Source organism: Bos grunniens, chromosome 11 (genome assembly GCF_055505025.1).
Source record: "Bos grunniens cultivar Pamir isolate PY7600 chromosome 11, Bosgru_T2T1.0, whole genome shotgun sequence".
NCBI classification, from domain to species: Eukaryota; Metazoa; Chordata; class Mammalia; order Artiodactyla; family Bovidae; genus Bos; species Bos grunniens.
The window spans coordinates 97,810,029-97,824,961 of record NC_141175.1 but is presented as its reverse complement, the minus strand read 5'-3'; the positions used below and the strand labels follow the sequence as shown (position 1 = coordinate 97,824,961).

The following is a 14,933-nucleotide window of genomic DNA, read 5'->3' as shown; positions in this document are numbered from 1 at the left end:
ATTGACTATAGCAACAGTTGTATGTATCTGTGAATAAACTAAAATCTACTTAAATGTACACTTTAAATGGGTAAATTGTATAGTGGTTGTTTAGTCGCTAAGTCATGTTCGACTCTTTTGCAACTCTAGGGACTATAGCCTGCATCTGGTGGCTCAATGATGGTAAAGAATGAACCTGCCAATGCAGGAGACAAGTTCAATCCCTGGGTGAGGAAAAGCCCCTGGAGAAGGAAATGGCAACCCACTCCAATATTCTTGCCTGAGAAATCCCACGGACAGAGGAGCCTGGTGGGCTAGAGTTGTACATGCCTTAGCAACTAAACAACAACAAAAGCTATTAAAATATTTTAACTGATTTTATATCTCAGCTCAGTTCAGTTGCTCAGTCATGTCCGACTCTTTGCGACCCCATGAATTTCAGCACACCAGGCCTCCCTGTCCATCACCAACTCCCAGAGTTCACTCAGACTCACGTCCATCGAGTCAGTGATGCCATCCAGCCATCTCATCCTCTGTCGTCCCCTTCTCCTCCTGCCCCCAACCCATCCCAGCATCAGAGTCTTTTCCAATGAGTCAACTCTTCGCATGAGGTGGCCAAAGTACTGGAGTTCCAGCTTTAGCATCATTCCTTCCAAAGAACACCCAGGACTGATCTTTAGGATGGACTGGTTGGATCTCCTTGCAGTCCAAGGGACTCTCAAGAGTCTTCGCCAACACCATAGTTGAAAAGCATCAATTCTTTGCTGCTCAGCCTTCTTCACAGTCCAACTCTCACATCCATACATGACCACTGGAAAAACCATAGCCTTGACTAGACGAACCTTTGTTGGCAAAGTAATGTCTCTGCTTTTGAATATGCTATCTAGGTTGGTCATAACTTTCCAAGGAGTAAGCATCTTTTAATTTCATGGCTGCAGTCACCATCTGCAGTGATTTTGGAGGCCCAAAAAATAGTCTGACACTGTTTCCCCAACTGTTTGCCATGAAGTGATGGGACCAGACACCACGATCTTCGTTTTCTGAGTGTTGAGTTTAAGCCAACTTTTTTACTCTCTTCTTCCACTTTCATCAAGAGGCTCTTTAGTTCTTCTGCACTTTCTGCCATAAGAGTGGTGTCATCTGCATACCTGAGGTTACTGATATTTCTCTCGGCAATCTTGATTCCAGCTTGTGCTTCTTCTAGGATCACATTTATTTGACCTCTGAAGAACTTAAGTGACATCCTGTAAATTCTGGAGTCACGTTTTGCTGATGTGCTAAAAAAAAAACCAAAACAACGAACAAATAAATGAAAGACTGAGGTTTACAATGGCTACCAGGGAAGATCAGAAAGATCTGTGGCTAGGCATGGTGGCTCTCCAGTCATGAGGCAAGAATACAGACAAGATTATAAAACACAAAAGGCTAAAGTTGATCAGAAACCTTTATTTGGTCCTTCTCATATATTAACCAACCTACACAAACCATTTTCTGTATTTCTACCACCAGCAGCTGCATCCAGGCCAGAAATGGAAGACCCAAGTAGTGGAAGACCTTGTAGATTAAAGCTAACAGGCTTGTTCAGGCTTAGGTGAACACAGAACAGAAAAAATGTGTAAGTTCAACATTTCAAAGACTCTTCGTCAAAGCTGAGGCCTGCAGAGGGTCTAGCTGAAGGATGCAGGTACAGGCTCACAAAACTGTCCAGCTCAGCAATCAATCCAAAGTACCTAAAAACACAAAGAGCAATGTTTAAACCAAGGTACTTGAGAACTGGATGAATGTAGCAACACGGGCCAAGTGACAGGTGCTTTGGTACTAGCAGTTCTTCTAAGACCAAAATATTAATCTTGAGAAATACCCATCCAAAAGATCCTTGGGGAAAAACATGTCATTATGAGGGTGGGCAGTTGAGTCTAGACAATTCAAATTAGTGGTGGGAAAAGGGCTAAGAAGTTGTGTTACTTAACGAGCATCTGTGGAGACTACACAAGGGGGGAGTGATACAAAATAAGTAAGTTCTCTAAGTAGAGTTTATAATCTTTTGAGAAAGATGATAAACAAAGTCAGCAGGCTCTCTTCTAAAGAACTAAATGAATTATCTGGGGAACTAGCGTAGCTTCTGAAAAATTCTAGCTTCCCACAGTCAAGCTTTCTGCAATTCTGGCCTCTGGAGGCCCCCAACATAACATCTGGCTCCACCTCTACCCACACTAATATAAAATTGCAAGGCAAAAACCATCCTCCATACAGATACATACACAAGTTCCAAAGAGCCTTCTTATTCCCACATTCTAAAATAGAATAAAAATTACAAGGCATTTGAAGAATGCCTATCTAGTAAAAGGAAAGTAAAAAGAATAACTTGGGGAAAGAACATGTAAGGAAACAACAAAACAAAGAAGAAATACCTCAAATTTTTTTAATAGCCTCTGCTTTTGATAATGGCAAGTTCCTGCTGAGATCAAACTGATACAGAGGACTTAAAACATTTTTAAAAAGAAAATCCTTCAGGCATTAAACAGGCCTCATGAAAAGGCAAATCCAAAACCTAGAGAAGGCAAGAACACAAAGAAAACCTGGCCTCCAAAACTGCTTTTACCTCAGGGGAATCTGCCAATCCAAAAGAGAGCCGAGAAACTGTGCTGTGATTTGACTGAGGCAATGAAGAGTCAAATATGAGAATGTGCCCAAGTGGAAAGGTTTGATAATTGCCCCCTCTTTAAAAGCTGGATTCCCAAAAGGTTACACCCTCAGAGTGAGGCTGAACTGGAATTAAATCAGTCCCATCACAGACCTGACATCACAGATTATACCAACACAGTGATCAAGAAATCCTCAAGTCCTGGATTCAAGAAAAAGGTCCTGCACCGATACCTGCCTCTAGGTGCCTTGCAGAAGAAGCAAATAAAAATCTTTGGAGAAAGGTTTCATTATAAAGGCCTCAAGTGATTATCCAACAAATAGCTTTTTCAAATATCATGACCAAATATACCAAGATAACTAGGCATATAGGGAAAAAAGACCATGATACAGCAGCAACAGAAACAATAAAACCAGAAAAGCAAGCAAACCAGCCTTAAAGGGCTTTGAATATTAGCTTGGATATAAACAAGTGTACATACTGTGGGTAAGGAAATGAAAGACAAGCTTCAAAACACCTGCAGCAAATACAAACAAAAAATGACAAAAGAGATTTGAAAAGCAATGGAACAGAATTCATAAAAACTAAAAACTACAAAAACAAGAACTGAAACTAATAACTCAAGGGAAAAAATTTAAAGAAGACAAGACCACTGAAGAGAGAATTATAAACTGTAAAGTCAGGAAAATTACACAGAATACATCATGGAGAGGCAAAATTATGGTTAACTTTTAGCATATGCTTAATGCAAATCCCAGAGAGAAAACAGAAAGAACAAGAGAAAGGAAAAAGAGACTTCTCCAGGAGAGATGAAAGACCTCAATCCATAGATTTAAAAAGCCTAAGCAAACTTAGGAAATTATTCCTGGATACATTGGAGTGAAACTACAGAAAAATCAAAGACAGAGAACATCTTCAAAACCAGAAAAAGAGGGCAAATTAGCTTCAAAAGAAGCAACAGAAGCCCCAAAAGACAAGAATGAGCACGTCAGCGTGCTAAAACAAAGTTTCACCTAGAATTCTATATTCAGCAAAATATCTTTCAATAGCCAGGGCAGGTATGAAAAAAAAAACTTTTAAAAAGGTACTTTTAGACCCCCCAAAATACAAAAACAAAAAAGCAAAAGCAGAGTTTGCTATCACCAGACCCTTTATGATTTACTTCAGAGAGAAAATGATCACAAATGGAGAAGAAATATAATGAGCAAAGACAGTATAAATACATGGATAAATTCATGTATCACTGCTGGTATAACATAGCAATTATAATGCCTTATGTGAAGTGACAAAGACAAAACAGGTGACAACAACAGCATGAGTGTGGGATGTGGGACTTGTACACTGAGCTAATGGATTCTAAGATCCTAATTTTTTTAGGATAAAGGGAAAAGTATTAACATTCAGATCAGATCAGTTGCTCAGTCGTGTCTGACTCTTTGCAACCCCATGAATCACAGCACACCAGGCCTCCCTGTCCATCACCAACTCCTGGAGTTCACTCAGACTCACGTCCATCGAGTCAGTGATGCCATCAAGCCATCTCATCCTGTCGTCCCCTTCTCCTCCTGCCCCCAATCCCTCCCAGCATCAGAGTCTTTTCCAATGAGTCAGCTCTTCGCATGAGGTGGCCAAAGTACTGGAGTTCCAGCTTTAGCATCATTCCTTCCAAAGAAATCCCAGGGCTGATCTCCTTCAGAATGGACTGGTTGGATCTCCTTGCAATCCAAGGGACTCTCAAGAGTCTTTGCCAACACCATAGTTGAAAAGCATCAATTCTTTGGTGCTCAGCCTTCTTCGCAGTCCAACTCTCACATCCATACATGACCACTGGAAAAACCAAAGCCTTGACTAGACGGACCTTTGTTGGCAAAGTAATGTCTCTGCTTTTGAATATGCTATCTAGGTTGGTCATAGCTTTCCTTCCAAGGAGTAAGCATCTTTTAATTTCATGGCTGCAGTCACCATCTGCAGTGATTTTGGAGCCCCAAAAAATAAAGTCTGACACTGTTTCCACTGTTTCCCCATCTATTTCCCATGAAGTGATGGGACCAGATGCCATGATCTTCGTTTTCTGAATGTTGAGCTTTAAGCCAACTTTTTCACTCTCCACTTTCACTTTCATCAAGAGGCTTTTTCGTTCCTCTTCACTTTCTGCCATAAGGGTGGTATCATCTGCATATCTGAGGTTTCTCCCGGCAATCTTGATTCCAGCTTGTGTTTCTTCCAGTCCAGCGTTTCTCATGATGTACTCTGCATAGAAGTTAAATAAACAGGGTGACAATATACAGCCTTGACGTACTCCTTTTCCTATTTGGAACCAGTCTGTTGTTCCATGTCTAGTTCTAACTGTTGCTTCCTGACCTGCATACAAATTTCTCAAGAGGCAGATCAGGTGGTCTGGTATTCCCAGCTCTTTCAGAATTTTCCACAGTTTATTGTGATCCACACAGTCAAAGGCTTTGGCATAGTCAATAAAGCAGATGTTTTTCTGCAACTCTCTTGCTTTTTCCATGATCCAGCAGATGTTGGCAATTTGATCTTTGGTTCCTCTGCCTTTTCTAAAACCAGCTTGAACATCAGGAAGTTCACGGTTCACATATTGCTGAAGCCTGGCTTGGAGAATTTTGAGCATTATTTTACTAGCATGTGAGATGAGTGCAATTGTGCAGTAGTTTGAGCATTCTTTGGCATTGCCTTTCTTTGGGATTGGAATGAAAACTGACCTTTTCCAGTCCTGTGGCCACTGCTGAGTTTTCCAAATTTGCTGGCATATTGAGTGCACCACTTTCACAGCATCGTCTTTCAGGATTTGGAATAGCTCAACTGGAATTCCATCACCTCCACTAGCTTTGTTCGTAGTGATGCTTTCTAAGGCCCACTTAACTCCACATTCCAGGATGTCTGGCTCTAGGTTATTGATCACACCATCGTGATTATCTGGGTCATGAAGATCTTTTTTGTACAGTTCTTCTGTGTATTCTTGCCATCTCTTCTTAATATCTTCTGCTTCTGTTAGGTCCATACCATTTCTGTCCTTAGTCGAGCCCATCTTTGCATGAAATGTTCCTTTGGTATCTTTAATTTTCTTGAAGAGATCTCTAGTCTTTCCCATTCTGTTGTTTTCCTCTATTTCTTTGCATTGATCGCTGAAGAAGGCTTTCTTATCTCTTCTTGCTATTCTTTGGAACTCTGCATTCAGATGTTTATATGTTTCCTTTTCTCCTTTGCTTTTTGCTTCTCTTCTTTTCACAGCTATTTGTAAGTGGGGGCTCTGATAAATTAAGGATGTATGTAGTAACTGATAGGATAACAAAAAAGAGATTATAACTCCCAAAATAATAGAGAGAATGCTGAATAAATTATACTTAAAAGGCAAAAAACAGAAAAAACATAAAATAAGGACAAATAGAAAGCACAAAATAAGATGGTACATTTAACCCATATATATCATTAATTACAGTAAATTAAATGCTCCACTCAAAGACAAAGACTATAAGCCTGAGTATTTTTTAAACAATTCATATCATACACACCAAAAATACATCCACATGTAGAGAAATTCTCCCTGAAAACTAACTGGAGATTGGCAGAAAAATTCCTATACAATCAAAGCTGTAAGAAAGATCCCCAAAGAGTTAGGAAGGGAAGGGAAGAGGTCAGGTCAGGACCTGTACCCCAGAAGTAGATACAGAAGATAAGGCAGATCACACGGTTTGGAGCGTCTCCCTGGGTACTCAGCAGTTTGAATCACAACAAGGGCACCCCAGTTCTGGGGCCTAACACAGGGAGGATGAGTCCTTCTTAGCTGGTTTGAAATCTATGGGGACTGACAATGTGGTTGTAAAAAAACCGAGACTCCACTCACAATGAAGTACACATACACTTGCTTACTCCTAAAACAAGGCAGAAGCAGCAGACTGGAACCGTGACTACCCAGTGTGGGCCCCAGCCCACGCCAAGTGCCTCCTCCAGCCCAACTTGCTCCAGAATGCAGTTCCACGCTAGAGCAAAGGCTGCCACAGCTGAGCAAAACACTCGGCCATGAGCGACAAAGCCAGCTTGGATCTGGCAGGGCATCTGAGGAGAACAAGGGAGCCAATTGCTGGTCACAGAGTGGCAAATCAGGAGTGATCTGGAGTTCTGACTGGTGCTGGGACCAGTGCACACACCCTAGTTCATGTCAAGCCCCCATTCTGGTCCTCTCGCCCCACAGGACAGCTCTCCACTAGGGCAAAGGCTGCCATTGCTGAGGAACGTGCACAACTGTAGAGGCCAGGGCAGGCTCAAGCCCAGCACAGCATCCCAACAAGGAAAGGGCACCCATTTGTAGCGTTCACAGCAGCAGGAGCTCACAAGCAGCCTATAGCTCCGACTGATGCCAGGACCACCCAACCACAGGCCCCAGCCTCCGCGAGGTGCCCAGTTTAGCACTTCTGGTTCTAGCACTGCACTCCTTTGGAGCAACAGTGCTGATGCCTGGAGGAAGAAAACACGCACTCAATGTGAACAGAACCAAGCTGGACCTTCCTCTAAGGGATTCTGCTCCAGCAATTTGGGACCTGACATCACTCATGACAGGGCAGTGTTGGCAACTGATGAGTGAAGAAGACCCAGGTCACACCTCCCTTTGGCTCTGGCCCCTCCATGTCCAGCCCCACCTTCTACTAAGGTGATAGCTGCCAGGACACTGAGGTAACATGTGACTTGTGTTCACTTAAAATACAACCCATCCAAGTCACTGAGCACACACAGACTATAGAGATGCCCCCAAATAAGAACTCCACTTCAAGACCAGGATGGGTAACTGTTTCACCTAATTTCACAGAGACAGAGAAATCTTAAGCAAAATGAAAAGAGGAATTTCTTTAAAAATGAAAGAACAAGGAAAAAAACCCTGAAGGAACAACTAATGAAACAAAAATAAATAATTTACCAGATAAAGAGTTCAAAGCATTAGTAATAAGAATGCTAACTGAACTAGGGAAAAGAATAGATGAACCGTGAAAATTTTAACATGGATACATTACAGACAACATTCCAAGACTGAATGAGGAAGAAAAAAATAATCTGAATAGCTGGACCACCAGTAGTAAAACTGAACCAGTAATCAAAAAATATGCAGCAAACAAAATCCAGGACCAGACAGCTTCAGAGAAATTCTACCAAACATACAGCAAGAGCTTAATACCCATCCTTCTCAAACTATTCCAAAAACCTGAAGAAGGAAATACTCCCAAATTCATTCTACAGTAAGACCACCATTATTACCCTGATACCAAAATGAGAGAAACTAAAAAAAAAAAAAAAAATTACAGCCCAATATCACTGATGAATATCAACACAAATATTCTCAAAAAATATTAGAAAACCAAATCCAACAATATATTAAAAAGAATCATATGCCATGATCAAGTGGACTTTATTCCAGGATACAAGGACAGTTCAATATTCACATTAACAAAAGAAAAGATTAAAAACCACATGATCATTTTAATAGATGCAGGAAACGCATTTAACAAAATCCAACACTCTTTTATGATAAAAAGTCTCACCAATGTTGTTCATACCAAACTTGCAAAAATAAAACTCTGATAATACCAAGTATTGGTGAGAATGGGGAGCAACGAGAACTGTCATACACTCCTGGTAGAAATGTGAATCAGGTATACAGGATGTTTGACAGAATCCACACAAGAAAAAGATACATATTCAATGCTATATTCTTTCATAAGGGAAGGTTCTTAGAAAAGAATACATACACACAGACACACACAAACATATTTGCATAAAATACCCAGAAGATTACAAAAGAGATGAAAAACAGTGGCCTGAAAGGAGGGGACCTATATAAGAGATTAAAGGACAGAGAGGTTAAAGGAAGACTGTTCATAATACTATTTTTCAACTTCTAAACTCAACCTATTAAGCACGGAAGATTTAATTATGATAAGGAAGTATGTTTTCAGCCTTGACACAAAGTTATAACTAGAAGTGAGCTAATAATGGGAAAGGAAGGTATAAGTGCACTAACATTCCTACCTTACAAAGTGAGTTGTCAACAAAAAATACATATTTTAGTATGTTACATAAATTGTAAAGGTAACAGAGGAACTAAAAATAATGATAAAACTGCCAAAAACAAAAAAGAGCAAAAGGATTGAGGGGGTAGTATAGGTTTACCAAAACTTCATTTATCATTGCTGGAAGTCAAAAGACAACATCTAGAGTTGATAAACCAACAACAAAGCATACTATTCAAAAATATAAGAAACCATCTGAAAAGCTAAAAACAGAAATAATGACAAGATGAGGGGCAGCAGCTACATTGCATTGTAAGTCATAAGGTAACTATCTGACTTTTAATCATGAATATATACTGACTCAATTAAAAAAAGAATTCCACTTAGAACATACACATCTAAGGACATAAGAACACTCACTTTTCCAAGTACAAAATAACATAATACTGACTAAATCCTAGGGGGCTAAAATGACCAGCCAAAGGGATTCAATTACTGAGATTACTGAATCCAAAGATGAAAATGAACATATCCACTACGTATTAAATGGCCATTTATTAAAAATCCAAGCCAAGCATCATCCACGGTAAAGGCTAAAGTGGAAAACTTCCTAAGTTTTCTACATTCCTACTCCTAGTACCCTCCAATTTATCATCCTGGCACCACAGGCTGGTACTCTTATGTCTTTAAGGCAAAAACTTAAATAAATTGCTCATCTCTTTGAAAAGATGGTAATTAAACAGAAGTGCTCACTTCAGCAGCACATTTACTAAAATTTAACAATACAGGGAAGATTAGCGTGGCCCCTGAGCAAGGACGACACACAAATTCATGACGCATTCCATATTTAAAAATAAAAACAAACAGCTAGTTAGGCTCCAAACATTTTTGACTGAGGAACTGACAGGATGTCAATCACAAGCAGGTGCCCACCTTAGGTAGACAGCCAACAAGTTATTTTTGAGATGAGTATCCAGAAAAGAGGCTTAAAAAAGATCTACAAATTAAGAGAATACTCAATAATCTAGGCTTAAAGCTAGCCATAGGAATGTATCTTAAAAGACATTTAAAATAATATATCCATACATTGAAAGCTACAGTTTTTGCAGTAGTCATGTACAGATGAGAGAGTTGGCCCATAAAGAAGGCTGAGTACCGATGAATTGATGCCTTCAAATTGTGGTGCTGGAGAAGACTCTTGAGAGTCCCTTGGACAGCAAGGAGATCAAATCAGTTAATCTTAAAGAAAATCAACCCTGAATACTCATCGGAAGCACTAATGCTGAAGCTCCGATACTCTGGCCATCTGAAGCGAAAAGCCAACTCACTGGAAAAGATCCTGAGGCTGGAAAGATTGAAGCCAACATGAGAAGGGGGAGACAGAGGATGAGATGGTTAGATAGCATCACCAATTCAATGGACATGAATTTGAGCAAACTCCAGAAGTGGAGGACAGAGGAGCCTGACATGCTATAGTACGTGGGGTCGCAAAGAGGTAGACATGACTTAGTGACTTAGTAATGACGACAACCAAAAGGGCCAGAGACTAGGCTGATTACAGTTGCAGAACGAAGGGGTGTAAAAAAACAAAACAAAAAAAAACACTGAAATAATTCAAAAAAGGATTTCTGAAAGTGATAAGGCTTCAGGGAGGTAGACAGAACATCCTCGAATGGTAAAGGTGCGAATGAACTGAAGGTACACAGCTTTCACAAAGCTCTTCAATCAGAACACATGCAGGAAATAGTGAGTTGATCAAATTCAGGAATTAAGTAGGAGTGAGAGCTCTAAGAAAAGTTAGCTAAAATGAGGAATTTCAAATATTTTCTATTTCTGTGAGATTTAGTCAGAAAACAGGAGTTAACCTGAAATTCCTAAGGAAAAAATAACACAGGCCAGAACAGTATCTCACAGCAACAAAATAATTACACAGATTGCTGAAGAAGAAACAAGAACAAGAAATAACCCTTTAAATCTTGGCAATCATTTCTGATCTCCAGCATTATGATGAGGGGTAAGATTTATATCTAAGGAGGGCAATCAAAGTAAGAATCAAACTTCTGAATCTACCTAACTCCACTGGGTTCTTCACAGTCCCTCCCATTTTCTATGGTTAAGCAGTTTTCAGGAGGAAATTCTAATTATTCAAGGGAATTTGAATTAGAATTTGTTTTTCCTATCCTAAATAGGAAACAGGGAGAAAAAGTATTTCTACATGAAGAAAGAAGAACCAGGCCATTCGTTTTATAAGGTTTTGAACTCAGATCGTTAGCACAGGAAAGACAGATGGAAATGATTACCTACTGATGGAGAACTCACCTTCCAGAAAAGCAAATTCATCCACAGCTTCTATTGCATTATCTGAAACACAAAGTAAAGGGACATCTGACTGACTTCGGTCATTTGGGCATCAATCTCTTACAAAAGCACAACCCACACAGAGACCAGCATGAGGCTTTATGCAAGGAGGGAATTTATAAAATTTGCCCCTTGCTACCTTGAAATCCGAATCTACTTCACCATCAAATCCTACACATCAGCTATCTCTCTACAAGAGTAAGAAAAGGGACTTCCCTGGCCATCCAGTGGTTAATTAAGACTCTGGGCCCCAATGCAAGGGGCAAGGGTTTGATCCCCAGTGAGGGAACTAAAATTTTTTAAAAAAGAGAGTAAGAAAATAAGAAAAGCCTGGGTAAATACTGTTCATGGAGGGAAACATCTTTGCTCTGAAAGTTATCAGAGAAGAGTTTGGCTATGTAGCAGGGCAAGTGAGATTATGGTATATGAGTTTACACACGTTTCTAGTGTTACTAGCTACAAGGCAGAGTAAAAAATCGAACATCTACGTGAAAAAAAAAAGTCATGCCTGGTACAACATGGCAGAAGGTATAAAGGGATCTAGTCAGCTTTGGCAATACCTAGACTCCTTCAGAGAAGGCACTGGCGACCCACTCCAGTACTCTTGCCTGGAAAATCCCATGGACGGAGGAGCCTGGTAGGCTGCAGTCCATGGGGTCGCTAAGACTTTCATGCACTGGAGAAGGAAATGGCAACCCACTCTAGTGTTCTTGCCTGGAGAATCCCAGGGACGGAGGAACCTGGTGGGCTGCAGTCTATGGGGTCGCACAGAGTCGGACACGACTGACGCGACATAGAAGCAGCAGCAGCAGACTCCTTTGGTTCTCTGTCCCAGCACCTCTCCAGCCAATTAAAAAAGGAGGGTTTTCTGGCACTGTGGCAGCCCAACGGAAAACATCATGGGAAAAGACTCGGGGCACCTCTCATCCTATAATGATGCCATCTCGACTGGCATAAGGGAAAGCCTCGACGGGCCCAGCCCAGCCCTCCCTTGTCTGCCTCCAGATCCAAGATACAACAGTGACACTCTACCCAAATCTCTCCGCTGAAGAGTTTTCCTCTTCCCTTGTTGAGCACAACAGTAGGCATCTTTTGCAATGGTTTCCACAAACAGTTCCTGTAAAGAAAATAAGCAGGAAAAAAAACTGAAAAAGTTATAATAAACGAAAATTTGAAAACAAAACAAAGAAAACAGAGAACTGTATCCATGAGTTCCAGTACGATTCGTGTGCGTGCTTCTTTGGTGGGGGTGGGGGCGGGGGTGAAAGGGAGGTTCTCAGGGAAGCCGAAGGTTTTCCTGGACTTGATGAAGGTCTACTCCCCTTCCCCCTCCCGCAATTGCTCAAGATGCATCCACCCCACTCACTCGAGACTCCTACAAGTTCTGTTAGACTAGAGATGCAAGTTAGGCCCTCTTGAAGAGGTAGGTGTGGTAGCAAACCAGTACAACTACCGTATCTGTATGTGATCCTTTTTCTGTCTTCCCTTCCTATACTCACCATCTCAGAATCCGCCCTAGCACCTTTCTCACCTCCCGGGCCTCAGAACACCCCGCCCTACGCTCCTGGTGCTCCCCAAACCAGGACCAAAGGATTGCTAAGCCCCGCCCTTCGGAAGAGCCCCGAGCCCCACCCGCCGCCACGCACCGCTGGCCCCCCCACCCCATCCCCGCCCCATTGTGCCCAAGCCGCACCGCGGCGCGTGCCAGAATGAAGATGGCTTCCTGTCCCGCGAGAGTCACGTCGGGGTCCGCCTTCACCAAGGCCTTGACTCGCGCCAGAGGCAGCCTCGAGAGACGAGCTCCGGGCGCACTCGTCGGGGCTGGGGGCTGCGGAGTGGCTGCGTCCCCACCGGTGCCCTCCTCCTCCCGGGAAGCCCCGCTTCCAGGCGCCGCCGCCGCCATCCCGGCTCGGAGCGTCCTGCGCGCGGCCGCCAACTGTGTGCGCGCGGGCGGTGCCGGCCCCTTTCCCGCGCGCGCTGGAAGCCACACCCTCTACGGACGCGTGACTCCGCCCCTCACGCGGCCGAGCGCTGCAGCGAGTTCTAGACACCTGTCGAGTCTTACTGCACAAGTCACATCTTCTGAGGTCTGGGGCTCTCTCTTACTGTGTCTGATGACACTCACGCGCCATCTTGCCTCCTCTGAGAAACTTGATTGTAAAAGTAAATACAGCAGTAATAAAAATATATAGGAGAAACTTGAACAAGTTTATATGCTACTGGAGGAGACTAAAATAGAAGCAATAAAAATGTGGGAGGGAAAAGTGATGGACGGTATTTTAACAATTCTTCCCACTTTCTGTGATAAAACGTCATCTGTATGAGTCCAATTAGGAGAAAGAAACCACACAGAATTTGAACAGTAAAGTTTAAAAATTCGTAACTATAATAGGGGATTGACTATTAAGGTGCAAAGAGAACTGTAAAGAACAGAGGCATTACATGTATGCTTCCAAGCCGAGGTAGAAAACCCAAGGATGAAATGAACATGAAAGAGCACCCCATCCCACCAGAGCTGCGATCAAGGTCTTGTTGCGGAAGACGCAGCCATGACTCCCTGAGCCACAAAGTCACTTAAGTGCCCCGAGACTGGATTCATGGGCAATTCACCTTCTGGGGTGCTTCGGAAACATGCCTAAGGAGAGGTGCTGCCCACTGCTGGCCACTGTGCACTACAAAAACCTGTTCTCAAAAAAGCACACTGGGACCAAGAAATATCCCCTTTTGTCCTCTAATGCACGCTACTGATATAGCATAAAATCATAATCATGTGGCTGAAGAGAAACCTTCCGACATCGCTGGCAAGCAATGAAGGTGGATCTGGTACTAAGAAGCAATCGGTTGATAATGGCACACCAGTTCAGTCACACAGTCATGTCCGACTCTTGGTGACCCCATGTACTGCAGCATGCCAGGCCTCCCTGTCCATCACCAGCTCCCAGAGCTTGCTCAAATTCATGTCCATCGAGTCAGTCATGCCATCCAACCATCTGATCCTCTGTCCTCCCCTTCTCCTCCTGCCTTCAGTCTTTCCCAGCAGCAGGGTCTGTTCCTATGAGTCACTTCTTTGCATCAGGTGGCCAAAGTATTGGAGCTTCATTTTCAGCATCAGTCCCTCCAATGAATATTCAGGACTGATTTCCTTCAGAATGGACTGGTTGGATCTCCTTGCAGTCCAAGGGACTCTCAAGAGTCTTCTCCAACACCACAGTTTAAAAGCATCAATTTTTGGGCGCTCCGTCTTATTTATGATCCAGTTCCCACATCTGTATATGACACACCAACCCGAGTTAAATAGAATCTTATGTCTATTCTGCACTGACACTGATGCATCTGTGCGCAGATTGAGAGAACAACAACATCAACAACAAAAACTGACTGGTCATACAAGTCTTATGGTCAGTCTTAAGTGAAAATCAGAGCAGCCAGCAATCCCACCACATTCTGCTCACTTGCCTACTCACCAGATGAGTATTTGACACCTTCTCTTTACTCCTCAAACATATCACCCCTTCTCAATCCCTTGACTCTCTCTGCTGATGACCTCGGTTGCTATTTCACAGAGAAAATAGAAGCACTGAGGTTGGAGCTTCTGCCCACTCTCATCACCACACCTACTCACCAAACAGTGAACAAACGTGAAGTCGCTCAGTCGTGTCCGACTCTTTGTGACCCCATGGACTGTAGCCTACCAGGCTCCTCTGTCCATAGGATTTTCCAGGCAATAGTACTGGAATGGATTGCCATTTCCTTCTCCAAGGGATCTTCCCACCCCAGGGATTGAACCTGGGTCTCCCGCATTGTAGACAGACGGTTTCCCATCTGAGCCACCAGGGAAGTCAAACAGTACCTACAGCTGGGTACTCTGCCTTCCCAGCTGCTACTAGACTGAAATGTCAGTGCTTCTCTCCAAGGCCATTCCCTCCACCTTT

At 42.6% G+C, this 14,933-nt stretch overlaps 1 protein-coding gene and 1 non-coding gene across 3 annotated transcripts; one reads left to right on the top strand and one right to left on the bottom strand.

Annotated features, from left to right (window-relative positions):
* Positions 1-1,405: 1,405 nt before the first annotated feature.
* Positions 1,406-12,941, bottom strand: POLE4 (DNA polymerase epsilon 4, accessory subunit). 2 transcript variants are annotated; one of them, XM_086327758.1, is made up of 4 exons: positions 12,501-12,941; positions 12,034-12,118; positions 10,963-11,004; positions 1,406-1,709 (listed from the first exon to the last, which is right to left on the bottom strand). In XM_086327758.1, exons 1-3 carry the CDS (start codon positions 12,902-12,904, stop codon positions 10,993-10,995), a joined length of 501 nt encoding a protein of 166 aa, XP_086183884.1. In that variant the 5' UTR covers positions 12,905-12,941; the 3' UTR covers positions 1,406-1,709; positions 10,963-10,992. The 2 variants fall into 2 exon arrangements, with proteins under 2 accessions (XP_086183884.1, XP_086183885.1); XM_086327759.1 differs by having other exon boundaries at positions 12,695-12,941.
* LOC147363649 (U6 spliceosomal RNA) lies at positions 9,389-9,494 on the top strand. The gene has a single exon (XR_015137538.1). It is a non-coding gene; the product is annotated as a U6 spliceosomal RNA (small nuclear RNA).
* Positions 12,942-14,933: the final 1,992 nt, after the last annotated feature.